Raw genomic sequence first — 26,161 nt, 5'->3', positions numbered from 1 at the left:
GACTGGTCTTCTACTGTCTGAGTACAGCGTTGGGACTGGTCTTCTACTGTCTGAGTACAACGTTGGGACTGGTCTTCTACTGTCTGAGGACTGGTCTTCTACTGTCTGAGTACAGCGTTGGGACTGGTCTTCTACTGTCTGAGTACAGCGTTGGGACTGGTCTTCTACTGTCTGAGTACAGCGTTGGGACTGGTCTTCTACTGTCTGAGTACAGCGTTGGGACTGGTCTTCTACTGTCTGAGTACAGCGTTGGGACTGGTCAGGGAGAACATCCACGCTTCTCCGGTGCCTCCATGCCAGGCCAGTGGTAGGCAAGCCAGCTCCAGGCAGGCAGGCCAGCGCCAGGCAGGCCAGTGGCAGGCAGTGCTTATAGCCAAAGGAGGACCTGTCTACAGGTATAGATAGGTGCATGAGCTCTGGTCCAGGGCGTTAGTGAGCATTCCTCTACTGTACGAAGAGACAGTTGCAATGGGACTGGAGCTACGGGTATTTATGCCCACTTTATGCAATATGTGACATGCTCGATCGTTCACCTCATCCTTGGTGTATGATGTTATCATCATTTTACAGTATAACCCACCCTTTTGGTTTCAGGTAGGCCTATCAAAGTCAATAAGATCTTGATAGGGCGGCAGGGTAGCCTAGTGGTTAGAGCATTGGACTAGTAACCGAAAGGTTGCAAGTTCAAATCCCCGAGCTGACAAAGGTACAAATCTGTCATTCTGCCTCTGAACAGGCAGTTAACCCACTGTTCCTAGACTGTCATTGAAAATAAGAATTTGTTCTTAACTGACTTGCCTGGTTAAATAAAGGTAAAATAATATATATAATATATATAGAAACAGCTCACATTTGGGTTATAGCATTGTCATTATAATGACAGGTCAAACGTGCCAAATGAATAGAGAATGTGTTTTTTATATGTATTTCCAGTGTCATTCCACCCACATCACACATTGCCTATATATATATATATATATATATATATAGAACATTTGCAGGTTGTTTGGGATTTGATATGAACACTAAAAAGGCAACAATCATACTGTCACTCAAACAAACTGGCCAATCAAAAGAAGGCTGGGGCCAGTACAATACCATGTACCATTCTGACATGAACTCTGACTATCAACCACAAACATAGATGGTGATTTTACTCTCATCCCAGTGACGGTCCACAAACGATCCGCTAATAATATGATTGGTGTGGGACTGCGTTTAACAGAAAAGACCGTCATAGCATATACCATTGTTTTGGATTGAATCTTACCTGGTTTGCCAAAAAACCCATGGAAGCAGTATGACTATTCAACCCTCAGTCGATACGTGTCAGTCTTCAAATGTCCAAATGTACAAATGAAAGTCAACAACGTATATATGGTTTTTATTGGCAAATAATCAGTCCAGTTTGATAACACTCCATTATAATGTTTCATCATATGTTATCTGGCATTGCGTTGCTTTGCTACTCTGACTGAAGCGACCCTCATTCTCCAAAATGGTTCAACTGATGGAGTCTGGTCACTATGGAACTGGCTGTGTAAACTACAGTGTTAGCATGAGTGACTGACTGACTTGTACATCTGATTGACATCGGATTGTATTTATATGTCTATTACTTCATGTACATGTATAGAACATGTCAAGAAGCCTGTTGGTATGATGTTACTGTAGCTACTGTACATACGCACTTTTCCATGAGGTTTATTATGCAGCATAGATGTTTTGATCATTCATTTATAAGTCCATAAATTGATGTAGCAACTAAGGATCCTAGCTTTAAATTGTTCTTCAGATTCCAGTTCCACTGGATCAAGGTCGAGTTCCATGCGTTCTCTAGGTGGGTTCTAGCTGTTCTTGTGTTCTAGTTCCATGCGTTCTCTAGTTGGGTTATAGCTGTTCTTGGGTTCTAGTTCCAGGTGTTCTGTAAGTGGGTTCGAGCTGTTCTTGTGTTCTAGTTCCAGGTGTTCTGTAGGTGGGTTCTAGCTGTTCTAGTTCCAGGTGTTCTGTAGGTGGGTTCTAGCTGTTCTTGTGTTCTAGTTCCAGGTGTTCTCCAGGTGGGTTGTACGGTAGGTCTCAACATTGGGTTCTGTAGTTCAGTATTCGTCCTCCACCTCTCTGATGGACGGGATGAGGTTGTTGGTGGATTTGTAAGGGTTCTGGTTGACTTGGTGGGTGACCTGGTGGTTGGCTGTGTGACTAGAGTGTGACTTCCTGGGGTAGGCTGGGTTCTCAGGCTCATCTATAAAGCATGTCTTTCCTGAGAAACAATGGGGGAGGAATCAAACAGTTAATGGTTTGTGGATGTCACTGGTTCCACACCAAATGGCCCCCTGCTCCTTATGCAGTGCACTTCGTTTGACCAGTGCCCATAGGGGTCTGGTCAAAGGTAGCGCCCTATATAATATGGTGCCATTTGTTACGTAATCACTGTGATTACTAGCTATTTCATTAGCATTCCAATTACTCTGAATAGAACCCATTGCCTAACGTCAGCGAGTGAACAATGCAAGCTCTTTTTAATGCAGTAGTTCGCCATGCTGTTGTATCGGTCAGCGGTCATGCAATGCAAATATCTCATATTGTGGCGTCAAATCAAATCAAAGTTTATCACATGAGCCGAATACAACAGGTGTAGTAGACCTTACAGTGAAATGCTGAATACAACAGGTGTAGTAGACCTTACAGTGAAATGCTGAATACAACAGGTGTAGTAGACCTTACAGTGAAATGCTGAATACAACAGGTGTAGTAGACCTTACAGTGAAATGCTGAATACAACAGGTGTAGTAGACCTCAACAGGTGTAGTAGACCTTACAGTGAAATGCTGAATACAACAGGTGTAGTAGACCTTACAGTGAAATGCTGAATACAACAGGTGTAGTAGACCTTACAGTGAAATGCTGAATACAACAGGTGTAGTAGACCTCAGTGAAATGTGAAATGCTGAATACAACAGGTGTAGTAGACCTCACAGTGAAATGCTGACTTACAGGCTCTAACCAATAGTGCGGAGGAAAAAAGGTATTAGGTCATAGAACAAAACAAACACTCAGTGCATACAGCTTAATCAGTAATCTGGGGAAGTTGGAAATGGACCCATCTTTGTTGTTGTTAGTGGGTTTTTTTTACCCCCTTTTTTCTCCCCAATTTCATGGTATCTCATTGTTAGTAGCTACTATCTTGTCTCATCGCCCGTACGGGCTTGGATGAGATGAAGGTATCCTCCGATACACAACCCAACCAAGCCGCACTGCTTCTTAACCCAGCGCGCATCCAAGGCGGAAGCCAGCCGCAACCAATGTGTTGGAGGAAACACCATGGGCCTTGGTTAGCGTGCACTGCGCCCAGCCCGCCACAGGAGTCACTGGTGCGCGATGAGACAAGGATATCACTACCAGCCAATCCCTCCCTAACCTAAATGACACTAGGCCAACTGTGCGTCGCCCCACGGACCTCCCGGTCGCAGCCGGTTATGATCGAGCCTGGGCGTGAACCCAGAGTCTCTGGTGGCACAGATGTTAGAATGATTTCAAACCTTGCACGCCCTTAACCACTGCGCCACCCGGAGGCCCGTGGACCAATCATTGATCAATATAGTTTTAGTCAAGGTTTGAACTCATTCTAATATCCTTTGTGTTTTATTATACGAGGGGATTCACTCTTTGGCTTGATGTAACCTGCCTTGTGAGGATCCAATTACACATACAAGACAAGTTGACAATTGATTTGATATCCCGCACTGTATATAATAAATGATTCAATGACTTATTCAACGACATTGTCCTAACAAGAGCATTTTCACAGAAACATATGGTGGTTGGTATGGAAAGATATAGAATGGTTGAAATCATTTACTCTAGTTTGTTTGAAGTATCATTTGTCTGAAAACAGATCAAAGTGGCATTAAACCATGTGGTTGTATAAAAGTATCCATCCTGTCGTATTAAAGAGGGACTGATGATGAGCTTATAGCCATGCAGGTCTGGGATACTGTTGAGTGAGGCAGCTATATCAGAAACACCAGAAGTTTCTTTGCCCCCTGCCATGTTCTACTTCATGCATATTCATTCATCGCATCCATACCGTGGCAAATTCTATTCATCCTTGTTGCATTTTAGAAAAAGAAGCATAAACTATGTCAGACAAATAGTCGCCATGTAGTGTAGTAATTATTGATATATAAAGTACATAATCGTAATAAGACTAAGCAATTAGTATATTAACATGTTTATCTGACCCCTAAAGATAATTAGCAATATACAAGAGACTATGGTTGAGTTACGGGTAATAAGCAATGAAGAAATGTCTGGGGATGGAATTCTAAATGCAAGTGTATTTCATTACTTTGTAAAATGATGAGACAATGGGGGGGGGGGGTGAGATCAACACAGAGAATGCTAAATTCCTAAGACAATACAGAAGACATTCATGCATACAATTGATAAGAAGACTGACTTCGGGGGGAATGGGCTGGCCTAGAACCATACATGTTAACACCATATGTCTAAAAACACTGGCTGGCTGGGATAGTAGACTGGACTGGGTACAATTCAGGTCCAAAATCTGCGACATGCGTTATTTTTAAAATGTTCTACTAGCCTGGTTTGGAAAGTACTAGCATCGGGCAAGCAAGCTAGCTTAACTGGCATCCCATCAAAAAGTTGCTCATGTTCTGAATACATCAAGGTAACATGGTTTCAACTCATTTTGCTGCTTAAAATGGTATACATTGATGTTACAGCATGTACACTGCATGTGTAATACACGTGCACATCAACTACAGCATGTACACTGCATGTGTAATACACGTGCACATCAACTACAGCATGTACACTGCATGTGTAATACACGTGCACATCAACTACAGCATGTACACTGCATGTGTAATACACGTGCACATCAACTACAGCATGTACACCGCATGTGTAATACACGTGCACATCAACTACAGCATGTACACTGCATGTGTAATACACGTGCACATCAACTACAGAATGTCCATGCTTGTTTCCAAAGCATTCTGAGAGTTGTCCATGCTATGCACAAGACTTGATTTTGCTGTAAATCCCAAATATGTATGAAAAGCGTGCAAGTTCCATAACAAAATCTAATCTAATATTAGTATTCTCTTTTTATAAAAAATGTTGTTTTTTTTAAAAAGCGTGATTAAAAAGAAATACAGGATAAACAAAAAACAAGCTTGGATGTCTATAATTAGTCTCACCCACAATACTAACCCCAGTAGTATTCACTCAGCAACCTCAGTAAATGGTTAAGATATCCTGTAAACCCATACTTCAACTTTAGTATTCTCACGGAGACCAAACACAAAATAATCATTATTAATAGTTCCTTGTTTATAGATCACATGAATTTTAATGTGTTATTATTCTGCATTATTTTCTGCTGTCATCGAGATGAGGTGATCTATGTGCCATTTTGACTTCTCTGTTATAGAGCAATCAGTGAGAAAAAACACTAGATTATTTAGAAATTATAAGAAATGCAGGACTTCATGACAGGCAGTTCACTACTGGACAAATACAAACAGACACGTTCTCTACGTCCCAAATGGCATCCTTATTTTCTTTGTTGTGCACTACTTTTGACCAGAACACATAGGGCTCTGGTCAAAAGTAGTGTACTAAATAGGAAATAGGGTTTGCCATTTGGGACGCAGTCATCTTCAGAGGAATCACATACTTTTGTTTATCCCGTGAGTCCCTGCTCTTGGTGCGGTTGGTGCGGTTGGTGGCGGGGATAGAATGGACGGAGGAGCTCTTTTTGCTGGAGGAATGGGAGGAGTGGGAGCTATGGGTGAGGCTGGCCTGGGACTGACCCGCGTTGTGGTCAAACTGCATCAGGCAGAAGATCAGGTCTGATGGCACCAGCTCAAAACCATACGGTGGGTTGGTTATTACATATCTGGAGAGGAGAGGAGAAGAGAGGAGAAGAGAAGAGATGAGCAGAGAGAGGGCAGAGAGAGGGCAGAGAGAGGGCAGAGAGAGAGAGAGAGAATCTGTTCATGTAGTCCTTAATATTAGCAAGCATGTCAGTTACAAACTAAATTCATATTTACAATGTTGGCCGGGCAAATGTAGATACAGTAATCAATATGAAGTTATCGATTTATCCAAATGTATCAAAACGAGCCATCTACAGTTATTTTAGTGGACAATATGTCAACAGTAACTCACCTCCTAACATACTCACCGTTTAGTGCATTGACTTGTATGACTTTGTGTGTTTAGATGGGCGTCCCTCAATCGGTAAATTCCAAAGCAAAGCATGTTGTATGTTTTTAACGCTTTACAAAACAAGTCACCGTAGCAACCACCATCCTGGAAGACAGAGGAGCAAAAGGTTTAACCTCTCTAGGCAAGGGGGCAGTATTTTCACGTCCGGATGAAAAGCGTGCCCAAAGTAAACTGCCTGACCAGAAACTAGGATATGCATATTATTAGTAGATTTGGATAGAAAACACTTGGAAGGTTCTACAACTGTTTGAATCATGTCAAGTATAACAGAACTTATTTGGCAGGCAAAACCCTGAGGACAACCCATACAGGATTTTTTGTTGTTGAGGGGACAGTGTTTTCAAATGAGAGTTCTATGTGGATCTAGATTTCTAAGGCACTTAATTCCAGTTCCCATTGCTTCCACTAGATGTCAACAGTCTTTAGAAATTGGTTGATGTTTTTCCTTTGAGTAATGAAGAAGTAGTCGTTTCCTATCTGGGTGGAGAGCTAAGTGTACTGTTGTGGTTGGGGCGCGCAATCTGAAAGCTCGCTCCACTCTGTTTTTATCCGCTATTATACTCAGTTTATCCCGTCTTAGATTTGATCGATGATTTCCATTTTAAAAAATACCTCAAATTGGATTAGGAAAGTTGTTTGAAATGTTTGAATAAAGTTTACAGGTAACTTATTAGATAATGTGTAGTCATGTCGGGCGAGTTGGAACCGGTGTTTTTCAGAATCAAACGCGCCAAATAAATGGACATTCTGGATATATAATGACGGAATTAATCGAACAAAAGGACCATTTGTGATGTTTACGGGACATATTGGAGTGCCAACAGAAGAAGATCTTCAAAGGTAAGGCATGAATTATATCGTTATTTCTGAGTTCTGTGTCGAGCCTGGCGGGTTGAAATATGATTGTCTGTGTTTGTTTGATGGGGTGCTGTCCTCAGATAATAGCATGGTTTGCTTTCGCTATAAAGCCTTTTTTCGAAATCTGACACAGTGGCTGGATTAACAAGAAGTAAAGCTTTAATTTGGTGTATTGCACATGTGATTGTATGAAAGTTAAATATTTCTAATAATTTAATTTGAATGTGGCGCTCTGCCATGTCACCGGATGTTGTCAAATCAATCCCGTTAACGGATTTAATCCCTAATAAGTTTTTAATGTTAAGTCTTGAGTCTTGTGGAATTCCTTTTGTGATTTCTCTGGAAACTACTGTAGATTTATGTCCATCCACATTGACACACAGTAGCCTCTGAAAATGAGCCTCACATTTCATTACATACACTGGATCCACTTCATATGTATGGTTCAGCATACCACAGAGGTTAGGACACATCATTCAGCCTCCTCTACAACCACAGAGGTCAGGACACATCATTCAGCCTCCTCTACAACCACAGAGGCCAGGACACATCATTCAGCCTCCTCTACAACCACAGAGGCCAGGATATACAATTCAGCCTCCTCTACATGCCTTGTCCTCCCCTACTGGTCTCAGTGAGTAAACAGCCCTGAAGGACTTTTCTGTACTGCAAGCAGAGGTGACAAAACACAACCAGTCACTTACCCCCAAGTCAGCGAAAGGCCCGTCGTACAAGGCTAGCTGTGCAACACGACACCTGTCCCGGTTAGCGAGGGTCTGCGGCGTGCTGTAGCCTCCCCGTAATGCGTTCTCCTCCGCCAACAGACCCTCCAGCTCCGGAGTGGCCCCCCCTGTTACCAGCGTCCGGATCAGGGTGAGGATATTATCATTGAAGTATGTCTGAAACGATGAATGAGACGAGAGAGAGAGAGAGAGCAAGAGGGAGAGATTGTTAAGCATGAATCCATGACATGCAGCCAGCCATCTAGGCCCGAAGAAATTCCAATTACTGCAGGTTTCTCTCCCTCTCTCTCTCCCCCTCCCTCCCTCCCTCCCCTCTCTCTCCCCCTCTCTCTCCCCCTCTCTCTCCCCCTCTCCCTCTCTCTCTCCCCCTCTCTCTCTCCCCCTCCCTCCCTCCCTCTCCCTCCCTCTCCCCCTCCCCTCCCTCTCCCCCCCCTCCCTCCCCCTCCCTCCCTCCCTCCCTCCCTCTACAGCCAGGCAGAGCCACAGTGACTTGTTTCTACACATATTCATGCTGTTGAGGTACTCTTAGGACTGGTAAGAATGAAGGGTTTGGATAGAGAAGGGACAGTACAACACTGTAGATTTAGTGAACATGTTCAGGTCTTCTTCTTTCTCTGTTCCGTCTGTCTGTCTCTGCCTGCCTGTCTGTCTGTCTGCCTGTCTGCCTGTCTGTCTGTCTGTCTGTCTGTCTGTCTGTCTCTGCCCGCCTGCCTGCCTGCCTGTCTGTCTGTCTGTCTGTCTGTCTGTCTGTCTGTCTGTCTGTCTGCCTGCCTGTCTGTCTGTCTGCCTGTCTGTCTGTCTGCCTGCCTGTCTGTCTGTCTGCCTGTCTGTCTGTCTGCCTGCCTGTCCTTGCTTGTTCTACACAGGAACATGTTCCTTGTCTGGGATGCTGTCAGGGCTCCAGAGTAGAATGACGGATGAGCCTTGTCTATTAGGTAACATGACCTTTGTCTACACCGAAACACACTTAAAGGCAGCTTCTGTTCCAGCCTCAGTCAAAGCGAAAGACAGACAGATGAAGCCATCGTACCAGGTAAAGTGCCAGGCTTTTTTCTTTACCATGGGGACATAACATTTTATTGTCCCAATGGGATTCAAAGACCTGGGATTTTAGTCAGTAACATCAGTAACACTTGAAGGTACACATATTAGACACAAATTGGTGGATTATAAGTGTGTATATAAGTAGCTTATAAGGCCTTTATTATGTCTTATACGACCCTTTCTTATAAGGTTTGATGATGTCTGTGTAGAGACCTTTTAGTCAGTAACATCAGTAACACTTGAAGGTACACATATGTATGACACAAATTGTCTTATAAGTGGATTATAAGTGTATTATGTCTTATAAGGGTGTATGTAAGTAGCTTATAAGGTCTGTATTATGTCTTATAAGGGTGTATGTAAGTATCTTATAATGCCTTTATTATGTCTTATAAACCATATATTAGTGTTCAAACATAAGTCATGTCTATTACTGGTCAGTCCTTCATAACCTCATTGTTAGTTACAATAAATGTTTATTACTAGTTAATAAAGAGCGAGTGACACAAGAAACAGGCTGTTAGTAAGCTGTCTCAATGTGGGGCTAATAAGGGCATAGTACCACTATATGTGTTCCCTGGTCTAAAGTGTGACCATATGTTGACTTGCCAAACTTTTTTCTAGAAATGACATCATTGGACAGAAAGGGGCCCGCCTCCTCTCATATACAGTATGCCATACAACCACCATTTAAGTTTAAATGTAATGCTTAATAACCTCATTAAACAAACAAGACATAATAAAGGCATTATAAGCTACTTACATACACTCTTATAAAGTATAATAAAGGCCTTATAAGCTACTTACATACACCCTTATAAGACATAATACAGGCATTATAAGCTACTTACATACACCCTTATAAAGTATAATAAAGGCCTTATAAGCTATTTACATACACCCTTATAAGACATAATACAGGCCTTATAAGCTACTTACATACACCCTTATAAGACATAATAAAGGCCTTAAAATAAAGTGTTACCGTAACATCTATAGTTTCCCATTCCTATTAACCGATTTCTTTTGTTGAGCATTTATGGTCTAAAATCTGGAAACCACAAGCTCTTTGCGTTACCAACTGGAGTCTGAAAGCGGGTCTCTTTGGGTCTGAAACCGGGTCTCTTTGGGTCTGAAACCGGGTCTCTTTGGGTCTGAAACCGCGTCTCTTTGGGTCTGAAACCGCGTCTCTGGCAAGCCACAATGCTGTGTGAGCCCACCTTGCTAAAGCCTATATAGGCAATCGCTCAGGGGAGCCAAACGTTAGCATTTCGCTTCACTCGCAAATAACATCTGCTAACCATGTGTACGTGAAAGAAAAAAAAATGTTGATTTGATTTGAAAAAGGATTCAAGTCTGTGTAGTTAGTGCATGTCTTACAGCACTCATCAGGGAATCCAGCACGCTGACTGCGAAAGCCGTCCCACAGGCGAAGGGCTGAGTGAGGTACAACTCTGTGTCAGGGTCGTCGTCGTCATCCTGGTCCAGGAACTGAACATTGGAGTCATTCACTGGTGGGGCAGACATTAAAACATGGACTCATTGATGTGTATGATACTACAGTGTTGTGGTATAGCATGACAGTCAGGCTGTTCAACATACAGTACACTATAACTAAAATCTGATCAACAGCTTAACCATCCAGCAGGAAATAGTTATCATGCATAACATATACTTTTACACACAGTCGTAATCTCAGACATTAATCACGTAAAACAGCGATTCTGAAGCATCATAGATTCAGTCATAGAACATAGACAATGCCAGATGGCACAGAGGGATTGCTTTAAACAGTCAATGGATGTGGATATATGGATTGTTAAAAGAGTCAGAGGGGATTTAATACGTAGGTATTCAAATCATTTGTTTACTTGGAGAAGATCTCAAATATTTACAGGCATCCTCCGTGGAAGCAAACATATTGTATGTGCGAGTTTTGTCTCTGGTTGGCTTTGTGGTCAGCTACAGAATTACAACCCATATCCCCAGGCCATTCATGGACTCATGACTTCATGCACATTAAAAGACTTAAGCTTTTGAATTTCAACATAAGCAATCATATCAACAACATCAATAAGATGGTGTTAAGTCTTGTAAATATAGCTATAGGTCCAGCTATAGTTATTCATTTGAAAAGAAAATATGCTAATATTTTTTTAAACACACCTTTGAGCACAAAAAACACCTAGAGCCTTAAAAAAGAAAGTATTGATGTTGTTTGGTTTCAGAAGTGCTACTCCAACCGTGTGCTAAGTAAAAATCAGCCAGACCTGACAAGAGTCAGATGAAAGGAAGGTCATTGGCAAGAGAAATGATCTATGAACAACTAAGATGATACTATGGAAACCGAACTAAGATGCTACTACAGAAAAAGAGATAAGATGCTCTAATGGAAACAGACCTAAGATGTTACTACGGAAACAGAACTACTATGGAAACAGAACTAAGATGATACAATGGAAACAGAACTATGATACTATGGAGACCGAACTATGATACAATAGAAACAGAACTAAGATGATACTATGGAAACAGATATAAGATGACACTATGGAAATAGAAATAAGACGATGCTATGGAAACAGAACTAAGATGATACTATGGAAACAGAAATAAGATGATACTATGGAAACAGAAATGAGATGATACTATGGAAACATAACTAAGATGATACTATGGAAACATAACTAAGATGATACTATGGAAGTGGAACTAAGATGATACTATGGAAACAGAACTAAGATGATACTATGGAAACAGAACTAAGATGATACTATGGAAACAGAACTAAGATGATACTATGGAAACAGAACTAAGATGATACTATGGAAACATAACTAAGATGATACTATGGAAACAGAACTAAGATGATACTATGGAAGTGGAACTAAGATGATACTATGGAAACAGAAATAAGATGATACTATGGAAACATAACTAAGATGATACTATGGAAACAGAACTAAGATGATACTATGGAAACAGAACTAAGATGATACTATGGAAACAGAACTAAGATGATACTATGGAAACAGAGATAAGATGTTCTTATGGAAACATAACTAAGATGATACTATGGAAACATAACTAAGATGATACTATGGAAACAGAACTAAGATGATACTATGGAAACAGAACTAAGATGATACTATGGAAACAGAGATAAGATGTTCTTATTGAAACATAACTAAGATGATACTATGGAAACAGAACTAAGATGATACTATGGAAACAGAACTAAGATGATACTATGGAAACAGAGATAAGATGTTCTTATGGAAACAGAACTAAGATGATACTATGAAACAGAACTAAGATGATACTATGGAAACAGAACTAAGATGATACTATGAAACAGAACTAAGATGATACTATGGAAGTGGAACTAAGATGATACTATGGAAGTGGAACTAAGATGATACTATGGAAGTGGAACTAAGATGATACTATGAAACAGAACTAAGATGATACTATGGAAACAGAACTAAGATGATACTATGGAAACAGAACTAAGATGATACTATGGAAACAGAACTAAGATGATACCATGGAAACAGAACTAAGATGATACCATGGAAACAGAACTAAGATGATACTACGGAAACAGAACTAAGATGATACTATGGAAACAGAACTAAGATGATACTACGGAAACAGAACTAAGATGATACCATGGAAACATAACTAAGATGATACTACGGAAACAGAACTAAGATGATACTATGGAAACAGAACTAAGATGATACTATGGAAACAGAACTAAGATGATACCATGGAAACATAACTAAGATGATACCATGGAAACAGAACTAAGATGATACTATGGAAACAGAACTAAGATGATACCATGGAAACAGAACTAAGATGATACCATGGAAACATAACTAAGATGATACTACGGAAACAGAACTAAGATGATACCATGGAAACATAACTAAGATGATACCATGGAAACAGAACTAAGATGATACCATGGAAACATAACTAAGATGATACCATGGAAACAGAACTAAGATGATACTACGGAAACAGAACTAAGATGATACTATGGAAACAGAACTAAGATGATACCATGGAAACAGAACTAAGATGATACTATGGAAACAGAACTAAGATGATACTATGGAAACAGAACTAAGATGATACTATGGAAACAGAACTAAGATGATACTATGGAAACAGAAATAAGATGATACTATGGAAACAGAACTAAGATGATACTATGGAAACAGAACTAAGATGATACTATGGAAACAGAACTAAGATGATACTGTGGAAACAGAAATAAGATGATACTATGGAAACAGAAATAAGATGATACTATGGAAACAGAACTAAGATGATACTATGGAAACAGAACTAAGATGATACTATGGAAACAGAGATAAGATGATACTATGGAAGTGGAACTAAGATGATACTATGGAAGTGGAACTAAGATGATACTATGGAAGTGGAACTAAGATGATACTATGGAAACAGAGATAAGAAGTTCTTATGGAAACAGAACTAAGATGATACTATGGAAACAGAACTAAGATGATACTATGGAAACAGAACTAAGATGATACTATGGAAGTGGAACTAAGACGTCTGCTACCGAGTGTTCTCACTATTTTGAAAAATGTCATATTGTAGGGCTTTCCTCATGTCCCTAAGATGCTACGACACTATCATAAGTAAAGGTTTAGATTTGTTCTTTAACGTCCCGAACAGTCATTCTGATTCCCATGTAAAATAGCTTTTTAAGTTACTAAATCATAACCCATATTATGTTTTCCTGATTAAAAATACTGAAACTAAAAGGAAAAATGACTTTTTCTCTCATGTAAAACTACCAGGAAGTGTGAATAGACAAACTGAATGGGCGGGGAGCAAGTAGGCAGTTATGTCAAACAACATGGACCATTTGCTGATACACAAAGCTGCTCAAACAACATTGAAATTGCATGCAACATCCAATTCTGTCATACATCACATCATGGTTTCACAAATTATTTGTTTATAGTGTTTGGCTATTGTAACAGCATCAATATAGACAAGATGTTGGCTATATAATTTAGTTAGCTAGCCCAAATGGAATGTTCAGCACTGTTTATCACGCTAGCTAGTTCATCTTGGACAATTTAAATTGAAACTTTACAGCACGTGTCAAACTCATTCAACAGAGGGCCGCATGTCTGTGGGTTTTCGCTCCTCCCTTGTACTTGATTGATGAATTAAGGTCCCTAATTAGTGAAGAACTCCCCTCACCTGGTTGTCAAGTTCTTAATAACTGAAAAGAGAAACTAAAAACTGCAGACACGGGGCCCTCCATGGAATGAGTTTGACCCTGCTTTACTGGGTAAGGTATATATAGGTATATATATATATAGGTATATATAGGTATATACAGTATAAAGTATAGATATATTGACTGTTAGACAATGTTCATATGTCATGATTATCAATGTCAAGAAGATGTCAAGAAGTTTATATGACATTTTTATTTAGCATGTCTCTTGACGTCATGACATGACAACTGTGTCTGAGTTTTGAGCAACCCTTCCCCCGTGTTTCTTCCATGCTGGCTGAAGACCTACAGTAGCTAGCCAGGTACTAGCTAACACCGGACACAGATGATAGCAGTAACCTAGAAGTATCTTTGCCTTATATGAATAGGGGAAACTTTAGTTATAATTGCTGACATGCTGCAGTCAAATGTTGGAGCTAGTAGATGTAAAACAGTGTGAAACACGCCTTCTACGATGTTCATTACCACGGCCATACTTATTTAAATAAGGTAAGAGAATAAGACATTACCATTGGTGCATTAAAATGGTGCTTTTTGTGATAACTGAAAGCCATGCCTCCGATATCATTTTCAGGTACGCCTTGCCTTTTCGAGTGAATTCTGGAGTTATCACCATGACTGTAATTTGTTAGAGATAGAGATGTGGTTTTTGAATTGGGACATTGTCAGTCCTGTGGTCTTCATCAAGGGACTTCCTAGGCATATGTCATCATTCAAATTAAACTCTTTATGACAATTTGTGATATATCTCATGAGGTCATATTTTGAGGCCTAATTTGACCCTAATACAGTGAACTGTAATTAATGGTTGACTGGCCACATCAGGCCGGCAAGTAGGATTTCAAAATGCTGGTAACCTTCCCCAAATTCTCAGATTTTCAACAAATCCTGGTTGAAGGATTTCCTGTTTATTCCCTCCTGTTTCCAGGAATCTTCCAACTGGGACTTCTGGGAAATGTGGTAAAGTTGCCAGTCACGTTATTCTGGGTTACAATGTGATGTGTAATTCCTATTGGAACAGGGACAGAATTAGGATAACCAACAGATGGCATTTTTATTCTCCCGCAACCTGCATTAATAAAGACTGCCATGGTTAGGAACATTGTGAGGAGACTACCTAAGCCATCTAAACTGGACAAGCATTTCAGGAATGGTGCAAAAAGACTGATTCGATAAGTTTAGAAAAATGTATGTTATTGTATCTTTGTGTAGCATAAGATTAATGAATAAATGAAACTACATGCAAAATCACAGATATTAAAAACAATTCTATAATCAACCTGCAGTAAAGCATTCTGGGAAATATGATAATAATTATTGTACAAATGTGCCTTTTTTTGGGTACCACCCCAGTGACAAACCCGTTAGTTCCTTTAGGTTACAAAAATGTTGTATTGTAACCGATGGTGGGTTTTGAGGGTACACAAACTACGCTTGTACCCTGGGAAACATTTATATTTTAGTAATTTAGCAGATACTCTTATCCAGAGCAACTTACGTGAGCAATTAGAGTTAAGTGCCTTGCTCAAGGGCATATCGAACTAGCAACCCTTGAGTTACTGGCCCAACGCACTAACCACTAGGCTTCCTGCCGCCCAGAAATGTACCTTCACACTGTACCTCTTTTGTTGAGAGTGTGATTATTGTACCTTTATATTCAAATTATTGGATACATAAATTATAATCTTCATCCACACATTACCCTAAAAAGTACCGAACTGTACCATGTGAGATTATAGGTGTACCTCTGAAGGTACATTAAGTGTTTTTAATATTGTTGTACAACAGGGAACAATACTATACCCTAACCATAACATTATTTCTAAGTGTATGAAAACAGAACTAAGATGCTACAATGGAAACAGAACTGCGATACTACTATGGAAACAGAACTAAGACGCTACCATGGAAACAGAACTAAGATGCTACTATGGAAACAGAAGTAAGGTGCTACTAAGGAAAAAGCCACGATGACTTGTATTGGGATCAAAGAGCCTAGTGATTCTCAGAAAAGAGAAATAGGCCAAAACAAGACAGACAATTCCAACAAGAAGAACCCAGAGTAACAGAGTACAATCTGCTCAAAGTGATACCCTGGGAATGAACCAGACTCGGGTTACATCCCAAATCACACCCTATTCCCTACATAATGCACTACATAAGGAATAGGGTTCAATTTGGGGTGCAACCTAGGCCTCTTGGACCAGGCAGAGAAATCAAAAGGAAGCTGGAGGGAGGACGAGGCGGCTCGGCGGCGGTAGTGTAACACCGAGACAGCGGCTTCTTACCCAGTTCTGTTATTATGTGTATGTTGATCCCACTGCTTGTATCCTGACTGAATGAAATCACAGGTAGGACTTTGCCTGCTGCTTTTACTAACGGTGCTACAGACAAGTGTTAGGGAGAAATAGTTACGAGGTTAAAGATTAGATAAATGTATTAGTCATGAATGGTTCAAAACATGAAAATCACCTTCAGAATGTGTTAGAAAGCATAGATTGACTGAGGAATTCTGGTCTGTTTACTGTATTAAAAATCTGAAATATCCGTACTATTACCACACTGGATTAGATTAGCAAAAATGTTTTATTCTCAATCAGGCAATTCATTTTTGTGGTTTTTCATCACCCTAAAACTATACAAAAAATGTACGTATATAATTCCATGAAACGTTCCTTTTCACCCATTTCACACTCTTTAAGGACAATGCCAGAGTGACATTTCATTCACACCTGCTGACATACCTAGTTCAGTGATGATGGGGACATTGGCTCCTGTTGTGATGGAAGCCTGTCGGACCAACCCCCCGTGAACTGGGCTGCTTTCAGGAGAGGACCTGTCCATGCCTGGCAGGGTGAAACCTACATGGAAACATACATAGAATGCTGATGACAGCCTACGACAGATGATAAAATGCCTTATGTAGCTGTTATAAAGGCCTTATGAATGCATACATTCGAGGCCTACAGTAACATGTTAACACAAAGCATATTCCTGTCATGAGGCACTTATCTATTCTCCAAAGGAAAGTATAGAAGTATAAGGAAAATGGAATTGATATGATTATTTATCAATACTGTATAACATATTTGAGCCATTCTTGGTCACGTTCAAGTCATTTGTAGTAAGCCCATATTACACAATGTTGAGTCAATTCAGCTGTATTCATGAGAGGTGCCTCCATCCGTAAATATCACAATATAAATGTTTACATGTCGCTCATTTTGTTTCCGTCAAAGTGGCGCCGTGTGAGTGGAGTCTTAAAAAAAAAAAAATCTTCTAATGCGAAAAAGTGTCATACACGCATAACACAGCCACGAAATAACAGAAACAAGTGACGTGAGAGTGAATCTAAATGGACTTGACATGCCCCTTTTTCCTCTCTCCCTGACAAGTAAAAACATGAATTCGGGGGCCGCTGCATGAATAATACACGGCCTGTGAATTTGACATCTGTCACTTGCTGCTGACTAAAGCCCAACCACTAGGTCATACAAGCATTACAGAGGAACAACCAGGTCAAGAGGTCCCTTAAAGTATTACAGTCAATGGCAGGACAGGAATGACAGTCCATTATTGAAGCCCGTTTCATTTCACTTCTACGTCTCACACGATGTCAGGAAATGTTTTGATATAATATTCATAAATGACTTACTGTATCATAAAAAAAAAAAATGATTACAGAACATTAGTAAGAATCAAATGTGTAAGATAATCTATAAATTAATTTGCTTAATGCCAGGATAGTATCAGGATAATGTCAGGATAATATCAGGATAATGTCAGGATAATATCAGGATAATGTCAGGATAATATCAGGATAATGTCAGGATAATATCAGGATAATGTCAGGATAATATCAGGATAATATCGTGATAATGTCAGGATAATATCAGGATAATATCAGGATAATATCAGGATAATGCCAGGATAATGCCCAGATAATGTCATGATAATGTCGTGATAATATCAGGATAATGTCATGATAATATCAGGATAATGCCAGGACAATATCAGGATACTGCCAGGATAATGATGGGATAACGCATAAGACAATGCCAGGATAATGTCAGGATAATATCAGGATAATGTCAGGATAATATCATGATAATTTCAGGATAATGCCAGGACAATATCAGGATACTGCCAGGATAATGATGGGATAACGCATAAGACAATGCCAGGATAATGTCAGGATAATATCAGGATAATGCATAAGATAATGTCAGGACAATATCAGGATAACACATGATATAATGTCGGGATAATGTCGGGATAATGTCAGGATAAGGCATGAGATAATGGCAGGGTTATGTCAGGATAATGTATAAGATTATATCAGGACAATGTTACGATAGTATCATGATAATGCATAGATATGCCCGAATAATGCATAATATATTGTTAGGATAATGCCACAATAATGTCAGGATAATGCATAATATAATGTCATGATAATGCCCAGATAATGCCAATTAACAACAAGTAGCCATAGTCATTGTAACCTGAGGAACAATCATCACCAGAGATTCCTGTCAAACACAGTGACATCAGGTCAAACACACGCACGCACGTGGACATGCACACACACACACACACACACACACACGCACACGCACGCACACACACACACACACACACACACACACACACACACACACACACACACACACACACACACACACACACACACACACACACACACACACACACACAGTGTTGTACAGCTAACCTTGTGGGGACACACAATTCAGTCCCATTCAAAATCCTATTTTCCCTTACCCCTAACCCTAACCTGTACTCTTACCCTAACCCTAACGTTAACCCTAACCCTAACCTTAACCCAAAAACCTAACCTTAACGCTAACCCTAACCCCTAACCCTAAACATAATTCTTACCCTAACTCTAATGTTAACCTTAACCTTAAACCCCCTAGAACTAACAAAATGTCCCCAGTTGGTCAAATTTTCTTGTGGGGATTTCTGGTCCCCACAAGTATAGTTAAACACGTCCACACACACACACACACACACACACACACACACACACACACACACACACACACACACACACACTAATCCCTAACCCATACCCTTACCTTATCCTGAAAACCTAACCTTAACCCTAAACCTAACCTTAAACCTAACCTTAACCCTAACCCTAACACTAAACCTAACCCTAACCCTAACCTTAACCCTAACCCTAGATCCTAACCCTAAAACCCTTCCTTACCTTGGGAGGTGGCCTGCAACACCCCGATGCTGTCGTCAAACTGCATAGACTTGATGTTGAGTGATGCCAGGATACATTCCTTGTCCTGCAGTGAAGCGTCGTCGATATTGCTCTGATTGGCCGACAGGATGACACACATGTCACAGAGGTTGATATTGACGGCCCTCAGATCGGCCCGGCTCAATGGTGTGCCCTGTGACAGGAGGTGAAACAAACATAATGCTATGTTATAATGACTCGTACAACACTGTACGTAAAAAAGACAAAGTCAATTTGGCATGGGCACGCAGATCCTTAGAAATTTATACACCATCGAGAGAAAATTGACTGGCTGCATCACAGCTTGGTATGGCAAATGCACCGCCCTCGACCACAAAGCGCTACAGAGAGTGGTGCGGACAGCCCAGTACATCACCAGGCTGAGCTCCCTGCCATCCAGGACCTCTATACCAGGTGGTGTCGGAGGACAGCCCGAAAAATTGCCAAAGACTCATAGACTGTTCACTCTGCTACAGTCCTGCAAACGGTACCGGAGCATCGGCTCTTGGACCAACAGGCTCCGAGTCAGATTCTACCCCCAAGCCATAAGACTGCTAAATAGCCAGACTGCTAAATAACCAGACTGTTAAATGGCCAGACTGCTAAATAGCCAGACTGCTAAATAGCCAGACTGCTAAATAACCAGACTCCTAAATAGCCAGACTGCTAAATAGCCAGACTGCTAAATAGCCAGACTGCTAAATAACCAGACTGCTAAATAGCCAGACTGCTAAATAGCCAGACTGCTAAATAGCCAGACTGCTAAATAACCAGACTGCTAAATAGTCAATTAATGGTATCAGACTATGTGCACTGAACCTACGCACACTCACTAGACTATATATATATATATATATATATATATATATATACATATATATATATATATATATACACTATATACACACTCACGAGAATATATATATACACTATATACACACTCACTAGATTATATATACACACTATATACACACTCACTAGAATATATATATACACTATATACACACTCACTAGACTATATATACACACTATATACATACTCACTAGACTATATATACACACTCACTAGACTATATACACACTATATACACACTCAGTAGACTATATATACACACTATATACATATTCATTGACATATACAACACATTGACAGTCCCACACAAACCCCACACACATTACCATACACTATATACACACATACATAACACACACACACACGCATTCCGACACAACACAAACACACGTACACGTTACACACACACTTTCACACTCATCATGTGTTCTTTATTGTATTGTAGTCTTACTGTTATCTATCCTGATGTCTAGTCACTTTACCCTGGCTTAAAGTACATATCTACCTCAAATACCTTATTATTATCTATCCTGATGTCTAGTCACTTTACCCTGCATTCATGTACATATCTACCTCTAATACCTTATTATTATCTATCCTGATGTCTAGTCACTTTACCCTGCCTTCATGTACACATCTACCTCAAATACCTTATTATTATCTATACTGATGCCTAGTCACTTTACCCTGCCTTCATGTACATATCTACCTCAAATACCTTATTGTTATCTATCCTAATGTCTAGTCACTTTACCCTGCCTTCATGTACATATCTACCTCAAATACCTTATTATTATCTATCCTGATGACTAGTCACTTTACCCTGCCTTCATGTACATATCTACCTCAAATAACTTGTTATTATCTATCCTGATGTCTAGTCACTTTACCCTGCCTTCATGTACATATCTACCTCTAATACCTCATTATTATCTATCCTGATGTCTAGTCACTTTACCCTGCCTTCATGTACATATCTACCTCTAATACCTCATTATTATCTATCCTGATGTCTAGTCACTTTACCCTGCCTTCATGTACATATCTACCTCTAATACCTCATTATTATCTATCCTGATGTCTAGTCACTTTACCCTGCCTTCATGTACATATCTACCTCTAATACCTCATTATTATCTATCCTGATGTCTAGTCACTTTACCCTGCCTTCATGTACATATCTACCTCTAATACCTCATTATTATCTATCCTGATGTCTAGTCACTTTACCCTGCCTTCATGTACATATCTACCTCTAATACCTCATTATTATCTATCCTGATGTCTAGTCACTTTACCCTGCCTTCATGTACATATCTACCTCTAATACCTCATTATTATCTATCCTGATGTCTAGTCACTTTACCCTGCCTTCATGTACATATCTACCTCTAATACCTCATTATTATCTATCCTGATGACTAGTCACTTTACCCTGCCTTCATGTACATCTATCAAATACCTTATTATTATCTATCCTGATGACTAGTCACTTTACCCTGCCTTCATGTATTATCTATCCCTGATGACTAGTCACTTTACCCTGCCTTCATGTACATATCTACCTCAAATACCTTATTATTATCTATCCTGATGACTAGTCACTTTACCCTGCCTTCATGTACACATCTACCTCAAATACCTTATTATTATCTATACTGATGCCTAGTCACTTTACCCTGCCTTCATGTACATATCTACCTCAAATTTCCTCGTACCGCTGCACATTTATCTGTTGTTGTACTTCCTGTATATAGATCCATTGTTGAGCATTTTATTCTTCGTGTTACTATTGCATTATTCATTTTTCGGAAGGGCTCGTAGAGCAAGCATTTCACGGTAAAGTCTGCACAAGTTGTATTCGGAGCATGTGACAAATACATTTTTATTTATTTATTTATTTAATTTATTTTTGTGTCTTTCTTCTGCAGGAAAACAAATTGAGGATATCAATTTTGTGATTTAACTCTACTCACAGGTAAGATGGAGACTTTGGGGAAGTTGTGAAGGGTCTCCCATTCCCTCTTCAGGTACTCCAGAGAACCCACAAACACGATGGGTTTCAGCTCGTGGTAGTGGAAGTTGCTAGCTCTCAGAGGCATCACAAGGTTCCTAAGGCCCACCAACGCGGACTTTGCGTCTCCAAATATACAGACGACCACGTGGCCGCTGAGAACAGTCATGGCAGCTTCGCTCCGGGTCTGCAATGGTCAGACAGAACCAAACGGGGATGTAAAATTACAACAATGCAACTTTGTCTAATTTATATTGTAAAATGTCTCTATTACCATTTAGCAATGTGTTCATATGATTTATTTTAGAGAAGAAATTGTCCATTAAAATGATAATTAGCCTACTGTAATATTTATAGACTGTCATTGTAATTAACAAAATTGCAATATAACATATTGATATAAGAGATGTCCTATACACAGGACCCCCTCAGTGGAGCAAATGGCATGTCAACCACCTCATTACAACGTGTTTAACTGCCCTGTTCATGTCTGGTGGAACTTTGTGACACGACAAATCTGTCACGGGGAGAGAGCCGTGTCCCAAATGTCACACTATAACCTTTACAGTGCACTACTGTTGACCAGGGCCCATACGGAAAATCCCAAAGTAGTGCACTATATAGGGAATAAGGTGATATAGGGCTCTGGTCCAAAGTAGTGCACTATATAGGGAATAGGGTGACATAGGGCTCTGGTCCAAAGTAGTGCACTATATAGGGAATAGGGTGACATAGGACTCTGGTCCAAAGTAGTGCACTATATAGGGAATAGGGTGACATAGGACTCTGGTCCAAAGTAGTGCACTATATAGGGAATAGGGTGACATAGGGCTCTGGTCCAAAGTAGTGCACTATATAGGGAATAGGGTGACATAGGGCTCTGGTCCAAAGTAGTGCACTATATAGGGAATAGGGTGACATAGGGCTTTGGTCCAAAGTAGTGCACTATATAGGGAATAGGGTGACATAGGGCTCTGGTCCAAAGTAGTGCACTATATAGGGAATAAGGTGACATAGGGCTCTGGTCCAAAGTAGTGCACTATATAGGGAATAGGGTGACATAGGGCTCTGGTCCAAAGTAGTGCACTATATAGGGAATAGGGTGACATAGGGCTCTGGTCCAAAGTAGTGCACTATATAGGGAATAGGGTGACATAGGGCTCTGGTCCAAAGTAGTGCACTATATAGGGAATAAGGTGCCATTTGGGACCCACCAAGATGACCTTCTCGATGTCTTTAGACTGGCACCAGTGGAACATCCCTGTGGAGTCGTACTTCTTCACGTTCACGTCCATGTTCTCGATCTGTTCGTTCCCCGGCATGAGGAGAGGGTCATGCCTAATCAAACAAAAGAAAGAGGGAGGAGAGAGAGAGAGAGAGAGAGAGAGAGAGAGAGAGAAATGGAGGGATGAGAGATAGACCTTGAGGGAGGATTGTAGGCTTGTCGTCGTTGTGTCATTTTAAAAACGTATTGAACTGGCGCGTTGTCGGCGGTCGCCGCTCAATATCTGAACATCAAGGTGAAGGGATTATTAGGCAATAAATTGAGAAGCATTATTTATACGCGGCCGTATAGCTGGAAAGTGGATCGTTGGTTGGTGAGACATATTCATCTGGTTGATATTTCATCTGAGCAGATATAGACACATGTACTGAATATCGTGCATAAAAGCAAGAGATTAAGGACGTCAGGATACTAAAGGATGTTTAGTCTACATCTCAGAAGAACCTTCAGGTAAGGGAACCTGACTGCTGCTTACAGTATGGATTTGTCCAAATGGCACCCTATTCCCTATATAGTGCACTACTTTGGATCAGAGCCCTATGTCACCCTATTCCCTATATAGTGCACTACTTTGGACCAGAGCCCTATGTCACCCTATTCCCTATATAGTGCACTACTTTGGATCAGAGCCCTATGTCACCCTATTCCCTATATAGTGCACTACTTTTGACCAGAGCCCTATTGGAAAGGGTCCCTTTGGGACACAAATTGTGTTCGCGCCCTATTTCACGGGTGTTAAGTGTCCCTGCACTCAACATAGCACTTTCCTTCCTTTGGGTTTTCACATATCAGCATGACTTCCCATCAAATGTCCGTTTCTATTCTCCAAACAGACTCATCAATATAACATTAGAAACATTTTAAAGGGGATCTGCAAACAAATCACATTTACTCAAAATCGAAGCTTTGTCATATACATTTTTTCCCTGCTTATTCCTGTCAGAAGCGATCAGTGGAGACGACAGTGGAGACGCCAACAAACTGCAGAATCATCAGAGTGAGTGACATCTAGGACAGCGGTGTGACGGAGGAAGGAAGGAGAATGCATCAGTACACTGCCACTTGATGCCTCCGAAATGGCACCCTAATTCCCTAAATATAGTGCACTACTTTGCACTAAGGCCCATGGGGCTTTGGTCCAAAGTAGTGCACTTATATAGGGAATAGAGTGCCATTTGGGACAAACCCTCTGACTGGCATGAGCATGGAGAATTACGGCCTCCTTACAGCTCTTCACAGTAAAGACTTACCAGAACTCACTTAATATTTCATCGATTTGCCCAAAATCATATTTTCTTTCTAAACTGAAGCCTATTAATGTTTAAGCATCCAAGCGTTGTGTGTGTGTGTATGTCAGGACCAAATAAACAATGTTACTAATTACGGAGAGAGGTTATGAGCATCTGAGCTTGATGCTATCGTACACTGACCACTGAAATGGTCTCAGAAACAAGGGTACCTATCTGTGGTTGTAGTGTGTGCTGATGCTAAAAAAAAAAAGGAGGTGAGATTTTGAAAACAGTTGTAATATTAATGTTGTGGAGGCAGATAGGGCAGAGGAAAGGCATCTCATTTCACATGGGGCCAATCTTAAAGCTCATTGTATATGTATATAATTAGGATATAATGACCAATCACCAAGTGCTACAGGCCGAGAAAAAAAAACATGTTTTAGTTCCATACATCGTCACTAGCTCTTGTTACAACATGGATTTGTCAAATTAGTGAAGATATATAGACAGGAAACATCTGCCTTCATCCCTAGACCTTTAAATACTTTATATATTTTATTAGTTAAGAGCACTGTACCTTTGCTCTGTATGGACATTAGAAGAACGCCACCCTAAGTAAGGTTTTAAGTATGACGGTGTCAGCATGAAACTGCAATCCCTCAGGCTCCATGAGACAGGAGAGCTAAAATGTCTGTCTGTGGGGATTTACCCCAAGGCTATAGCCATAATGTCCTCCCTCTCAGGAAGGTAGTTGGATAACGCAGGCAAACGTCTTCTTTAAAATGCCTTCTACTTCCCAACCTCCAATCTGTCAGGAGAACTCAATTTCACATTCAAAATGACCTGCATATATGAGAGACACAGAAAGGTTGTGTTAAAATGGGGCTAGCTGAGGTAAATGTGTTTAAATGGGGCTAGCTGAGGTAAATGTTGTGTTTAAATGGGGCTAGCTGAGGTAAATGTTGTGTTTAAATGGGGCTAGCTGAGGTAAATGTGTTTAAATGGGGCTAGCTGAGGTATATGTTGCGTTAAAATGGGGCTAACTGAGGTAAATGTTGTGTTTTAAACGGGGCTAACTGAGGTAAATGTTGTGTTTAAAAGGGGCTAGCTGAGGTAAATGTTGTGTTTAAAAGGGGCTAGCTGAGGTAAATGTTGTGTTTAAAAGGGGCTAGCTGAGGTAAATGTTGTGTTTAAAAGGGGCTAGCTGAGGTAAATGTTGTGTTTAAAAGGGGCTAGCTGAGTTAAATGTTGTGTTTAAACGGGGCTAGCTGAGGTAAATGTTGTGTTTAAAAGGGGCTAGCTGAGG

The 26,161-nt window shown here is 40.3% G+C and overlaps 1 protein-coding gene and 1 long non-coding RNA gene across 9 annotated transcripts in view; one reads left to right on the top strand and one right to left on the bottom strand.

Moving 5' to 3' along the window:
- Positions 1-1,368: 1,368 nt before the first annotated feature.
- Positions 1,369-26,161, bottom strand: part of LOC135523378 (calcium-activated potassium channel subunit alpha-1a) — a 225,342-nt gene continuing 200,549 nt past the window's right edge. For 4 of the 8 annotated variants that reach the window (XM_064950009.1, XM_064950011.1, XM_064950013.1 and 1 more), the window contains 10 exons: positions 23,553-23,676; positions 22,301-22,525; positions 19,433-19,625; positions 16,944-17,060; positions 16,488-16,583; positions 10,287-10,417; positions 7,824-8,018; positions 6,218-6,345; positions 5,708-5,929; positions 2,115-2,260 (listed from right to left, as the gene is read on the bottom strand). In XM_064950009.1, coding sequence (XP_064806081.1) covers positions 2,239-2,260; positions 5,708-5,929; positions 6,218-6,345; positions 7,824-8,018; positions 10,287-10,417; positions 16,488-16,583; positions 16,944-17,060; positions 19,433-19,625; positions 22,301-22,525; positions 23,553-23,676 — 1,453 coding nt within the window. In that variant the 3' untranslated portion in view covers positions 2,115-2,238. Of the gene's footprint in view, positions 2,261-5,241; positions 5,287-5,557; positions 5,565-5,707; positions 5,930-6,217; positions 6,346-7,823; positions 8,019-10,286; positions 10,418-16,487; positions 16,584-16,943; positions 17,061-19,432; positions 19,626-22,300; positions 22,526-23,552; positions 23,677-26,161 lie in introns of all 8 variants that reach the window. The other 4 variants (XM_064950012.1, XM_064950015.1, XM_064950010.1 and 1 more) reach the window with 3 other exon arrangements.
- Positions 8,873-25,070, top strand: LOC135523380 (uncharacterized). Its single transcript, XR_010452825.1, has 3 exons — positions 8,873-8,895; positions 22,256-22,302; positions 24,567-25,070. It is a non-coding gene; the product is annotated as an uncharacterized LOC135523380 (long non-coding RNA).

The sequence above is a fragment of the Oncorhynchus masou genome, chromosome 31 (assembly GCF_036934945.1).
Source record: "Oncorhynchus masou masou isolate Uvic2021 chromosome 31, UVic_Omas_1.1, whole genome shotgun sequence".
NCBI lineage: Eukaryota > Metazoa > Chordata > Actinopteri > Salmoniformes > Salmonidae > Oncorhynchus > Oncorhynchus masou.
Note: the sequence above shows the minus strand (reverse complement) of the source record. Positions and strands in the feature narration are given on the sequence as shown.